The sequence below is a fragment of the Oryctolagus cuniculus genome, chromosome 11 (genome assembly GCF_051225735.1).
Source record: "Oryctolagus cuniculus isolate XC-2025 breed Fujian yellow rabbit chromosome 11, ASM5122573v1, whole genome shotgun sequence".
Classification (NCBI taxonomy): domain Eukaryota; kingdom Metazoa; phylum Chordata; class Mammalia; order Lagomorpha; family Leporidae; genus Oryctolagus; species Oryctolagus cuniculus.
This window is the reverse complement of record NC_142877.1, coordinates 117,991,204-117,996,523: the sequence shown is the minus strand read 5'-3', so window position 1 is coordinate 117,996,523 and position 5,320 is coordinate 117,991,204. Positions and strand designations below refer to the sequence as shown.

General features: G+C 60.1%; 1 protein-coding gene across 3 annotated transcripts; it reads right to left on the bottom strand.

The window, feature by feature from the left end:
- Positions 1-167: 167 nt before the first annotated feature.
- Positions 168-4,259, bottom strand: SMIM45 (small integral membrane protein 45). Of its 3 annotated transcripts, XM_089307667.1 has the most exons (5): positions 3,983-4,259; positions 3,430-3,659; positions 3,138-3,192; positions 1,474-1,578; positions 168-1,266 (listed from the first exon to the last, which is right to left on the bottom strand). In XM_089307667.1, exons 2-5 carry the CDS (start codon positions 3,622-3,624, stop codon positions 1,046-1,048), a joined length of 576 nt encoding a protein of 191 aa, XP_089163793.1. In that variant the 5' UTR covers positions 3,625-3,659; positions 3,983-4,259; the 3' UTR covers positions 168-1,045. The 3 variants fall into 3 exon arrangements, with proteins under 3 accessions (XP_089163793.1, XP_089163794.1, XP_051689980.1); XM_089307668.1 differs by lacking the exon at positions 3,983-4,259 and having other exon boundaries at positions 3,430-3,563; XM_051834020.3 differs by lacking the exons at positions 3,138-3,192; positions 3,430-3,659.
- Between the last annotated feature and the right edge of the window lie 1,061 nt (positions 4,260-5,320).

Here is a 5,320-nt window from a genome sequence, read left to right as displayed (position 1 = left end):
CGAGAGTGATCTGGTCCGAAGTCCCAGTGACACCGCGCTTGAGAAGCGCCCTGCTCTGCCTTCTCCGAAATTCAGCGTCCCCGTGGCTGCCACACGGACTGTGGAGCCACCAGAACCCGGTGGACTGACCGACAAGAGCCCCACTTTCAAACAAGGAGACGGCTCTGCAAAGACGGCGTGGAGGCTTTATGGTCGTGAATCAGGGAGGGTGGAAGCCCAGGGGAGGAGCGGCAGTGAGGCAGGCTGCCAGCCTGCATCCAGGATGAGGCGATGGAGGCAGCGTGCAGGAGGGGCTCTGGGGGGGCGGGCTGGAGGGTCTGGGGGAGCCTGGCTCGGCCCTCGAAGTGCAGCACAGAACAGGGAGAGAGTGCAGGGGCTCCACCCGAGCCCTGAGGAAGGGGAAGGGCAGGCAAAGCCCAGCAGAGGGAGGCGAGAGGCACTCACTGGGGACAAGCCTCAGAGTGCTCATCCCGTCCCCATCAGCTGCTATCCCGCTGAGGCCCCCAGTATCTCTCACACATGCACCTGCACCTCCCCACCCTCCGGGGACCTGCCCCAGACCCTCATACTCCCCTCCCCCTCCCTTCCCTGGGCTCTTACCCTCTACAGGCCCCCACCCCAAACCCTCCCCACTTCCAAGCCTGAGTTACAAGTGTTGGGGCGAGGCTGGACCCAGCTGCCCTTCCTCCCAACAAGACCTTCTCCTTGGGTCAACCCTGCCTGTCCCAGCCACTGTCGGGAGTGGGGAGCTCAGTGCAGCTGGGGATCCGGAGGCCCAGGACAGGCAGGGGTAGCCACTCCTGACTCCAGGTGGAGAGGCGGAGGGCTGAGCAGCACAAAGGCACAGGGGACCAGTGCGGGGTGTGCCCAGAGCTGGGGAAGAGGGGTGCAGAGTGAGCCGGCTTGACAGGGGAGGGAGCCAAGGCGCTGCGCCAGCTGCTGCAATGCATTTGTGCGCCAGGTGCCCTCCTCGGCTGCCAGGGTCTTCCCGGAGCATCTCCGCTGGGAGCGCCCGGGCGCGTGCCCGCCGCTCCTGCCCGCGGGCTCAGACCTCCGGGCCGCCGAAGGCCAGGTTGTCCCGCACCATCAGTGTCTTGCGGAGGTCACGGTCCACCAGGGGGCGCTGCATGCGCCACTTGTGCGCCTCCTGCAGGCCAGGCTCGAAGTAGTAGATGCAGGCGCCGAAGCCCACCAGGATGAGGACGGAGATGACCAGGTAGACAGGAACGAACCAGTCCAGGAAGTGCGGCATCGCAGCGGCCTCAGCTGCGGAGACACGGGTGTGAGGGCCATCGGAGGCGCCCGCTGTCCCACCCACCCAGTCGGAGAGCAGGTGACTCAAGCCTCAACGTGTAGATGGGGAGACGGAGGTCCAGGGGAGTGGGGGTCGTGCCCGATCGAGACTGCAGCCCAGGCCTCCTGGCCACACGCAGAGCTGTCCCGGCCGTGTGGGCACCCCCAACTCCCACTCACCCTGTAAGCAGGAGACTTGCAGGCAACAGCTGCTGGGCTCAGTCCCTCTCCAGCATGCGTGCCCTCGGGAAACGGCCCGGCCTCTCCGGAAGTCCGCTTCCTGCCCTGCGGAAGAAGTGAATGCAGTCTCCATATGGGTCCCAGTGGGCACCCATCTCCGGATGGGCCTGTGCAGCCCACTCAGTAAAGAGCGCCTTGGGAGACGTCTCCGCTGCTCAGTTGCTGTGGCTGCCACTGGCCAGCCTCCCTCCCCCCCCCCCCATGAGTGAGTCCCCAGCCACCTGCACACCTGTGCTCAGGTGTGGCTTGGTGAAAGTGTAGTGAACAAACACCCAGCCCAGGGGATCTGACTGATACCCACAGTCTACATAGGTCCAGTTTTATAATTATAAAGCCATGGATGCTAGCAGAAAAAAAAAAAAAAAAAGGCAAGACTCTCCGAGCCTTGATTTCTCTATCTATAAAGTGGGTGCTGAGGTCACAGAGCTTTTCTGGCAGCTGAATAAGTGAACTGATATAAAGTGCTCAGAACCAGTGCCTTGCACGTGATAAATGCTACAGAGCAGGTTCACTCTTGGTCTCTGACCCTCAGTTTCCTTACCTGTGAGTCACGTTCTAAGGGAACTGTGAATGTTTAACAAGACAGCGCCGTTTACAGATGCTGCATGGCATAGAATCAGCACTCAATAAACAGCAGCCCTTGGTGCGCCCAGTGACCCAGAGGTGGGAAAGGCAGGAAAGCGGCCGGTGGCAGGTGTAACGCGCCTCACACACCCAGGCTCCTTAGAATGGCCTCACGCCCCAGCCTGCGCGCCACTGTGCAGCACTGTCAGCCACATGTGTGCGCCTGCGTGTTACCTACCCTTCCTCTTTGTACACTTTCATTTTCCCTGGAATGTTTTTTGTGTTCTTGTTCACTTGGCGAACTCCTAGTCATTCTTCAAAGGCCAGATCACAAATCATCTCCAGGGACGGGATGATGCCAGGCTGATTTCACCCACCCCCTAACCATCCCTCACATAAGAAAGAGGCGGGGGGTGGGGGGCAGCGCTGTGGCGAAGCGGGTAAAATTGCTGCCTGCAGTGCTGGCATCCCATATGGGTGCTGGTTTGAGTACCGGCTGCTCCACTTCTGGTGCAGCTCTCTGCTATGGCCTGGGAAAGCAGTAGAGGATGGCCCAAGTCCTTGGGCCCCTGCACCCCTGTGGGAGACCTGGAGGAAGCTCCTGGCTCCTGGCTCCTGGCTCCGGATCAGCACAGCTCCAGCTGTTGCGGCCATTTGGGGAGTGAACCAACGGAAAAAAGACCCCCCCTTCTCTCTCTCTCTCTCTCTCTCTCTCTCTCTTTCTCTGCCTCTCTGTAACTCTGTCTTTCAAATAAATAAATAATTTTTTTTTAAAGAGAGAGAGAGAGGCAGGGAGAGGAGCCCACCTTGCCTGTCCTGCCCTTTCACAAACCTCAGGACAGGCTTATGGGGCGGGTAGCACTGTGCACAGAAGAGGAAGCTGGGGCCCAGACAGGTTCACCAACTCGCCCTGGGTTGCCCAGCTGGGAAGTGGCCGAGCCAGACCCTGGGCCTGGTGACGACTTGAGTCCTCCAGGGCAAGCAAGGATACTTGAGCAGGATGAAGCGCTTCTGCAGAGAGCAGCCCCAGCCCCTCTGACCTCTGTCTGCAAACTCCAGCTCCTCTTGTCCCCCTGCTCCCGGGTGCACTGTGACCTAGGGGAGGGAGAGATGCTACTGCCCTGAGCTGCATTCGTGCAGAACCCCCCGCCCCCCACCAGGGTTTGGAGCACAGACACTATGTCAAGGTGCCCTGCCCACAGAGGAAAGCAGTGAAGAGTGTGCTGTTTGTCCAAAGTCAGGGTCACACCACGGGGGAGGGGGCAATGTGTAGGACCCATCACCCTCCTCCCACCCGCCTTTCTGAGAGCCAAGGAGAGAGTTCAGAGTTACCAGGTGTTGCCAGAGTGGGTGGAAGGTGGGGAAGAAGACCCCCAGGCAGGAAGGCTGCTCCAAACCGGCTTGACTGGGACAAGGTGATGCACACAGGCCTCCCTGGGACCAGTGAGGGCTCCAGTGTCCTAGCCTGCACTTGAGAGTGGGGGCTGGGGCAGTACAGAAACCATCCCAGCTGCAATGCTGCACCATGGAGCAGAGGTCAGGGGCTCCAAACAGCTCCAGCCCTGTGGACAAATCCCCAGGCCCTCTGGGCAGACTGTGGACCCACCAGACTTTTTCCTGGCTTCCCGGGAGACTGGCCTAGGTGGAGAACAAAGCGTTCATGGGCCCGTGTGACCATGGATCGTTCCCCAGCCTCTCTGGGCTGCTGCAAGCTATGCGCAGAGCCAGGGTGGCCATGGGAGTTACCAGGCGATCCGGGGGAATTCTCCAGCCCCATTTCAGCCAAGGTCCTGCCTGGGCAAGTGTGGAGGTTGCAGAGCCCCTCTCTGCCTCCCAAACTGTTGGCATCATTCGGTACCCCCACCCTGCGTGCCCGCAGACCTACCTCACGCCCTGCAGATGCTTGTTCCGCCTTAGCCCGAGCTGCTCACCGTGGGCCTGCGGACTCAGTCACAGCTACTGTCCCCAGGGACGCTGCCATCTGCGGCTGCCTTGGGTGCTGGAAGCAAAGATAGGGCGAGGCCAGTGCCCTACACAGGAGACGGAGCTTCTGAGGCCCAGGAGCTGGGAGCGGACCAGGAGGGGGCAGTGCTGGGCTGGCTCAGCACCCTGGTACATTCGCTGCCCATTGGAGACCCTTCCCTCTACCTCCCACTCTCAGGATGACAGGAGGCGGAACCGGCCTCAACCAATCAGCAGCCTGGGAGAGCAAGCGCTTGATCCTCCGTTGCCCTGGCAACCAACCTTCTCTTCTGCATCCCTCCCTCTGTGCACGTGGTACAGCAGATGACAGGGAGAGCAGGATGGGGGAATTTGGGCAGGATGAGAGTCAGCCAGCAAACTCCTGGGCCCCGAGGCTGGTGGGTCCAGAGAGGAGAGGACCCGGCTGAAACAGGAAGAGTCTGGGGTCCCTGACATGTGAGTGGGGGGACACAGAGGCAATGAAGTTCTCAGGTTGCCAAGCAGAGACCAAGTCTGAGTCAGAGTCTGGATGCATTGGCTCAATGTTGCATTTAGTATGCACCAGACATCGCTTTCAGTGTTTTTCCTGTACTGACACAGTTAGCCCTCATGGAAGGTCACCTAGCAAGAAAGTAGCAATGCCAGCTGCAGCCCCAGCCTGGCAGCCAGGGCCCCCACAAGGGGCTGGTTCTCCTCACTCTGCCACATCAGCCCCACTGCTCCCCTGGCTGGGGCAGGACCTGGGATAGCACCCAACCTGCCAGGCGTAACCCCACACCACACTTTACTCAGCGTTCCCTGCTCTGACAGGTGACGAGGCCTCAAGGAACCAGCTCTATCGGGAGATCATAGCCAGAAACCTGAGGCCAGGCAGGTGCAAACGACTCTGGGTGAGGTAGCTTTGGGACTCCCAAAGCCCCCACTTCGCAGGCACCCTGGGACCATCTGGGGGCCCTGCAAGAGTGGTGGCTCCTCTCCACGTGCGTGCAGCACAGTGGGAGATTCTGCATGCCCAGAGGGAGTTGTTGTTTTTAAACTCAGGTGCAAGGTGCATACATGTACGTGGTAGATTTTTAGCTGTGAATGCACCACCAGGTCAAAGAATAGGGTGTTTCCATCACCCCAGGGAGTTCCCTCCTTCCCTTTGCCAATCAATACTCCCTCCCCAACGGCACCCACTGATCCGACTTCAGTCACCACTGAGTCATTCGCCTGTACTTGAGGCCATCCTCCAGCGCCTTTGTGCCTGACTCCTGTCACT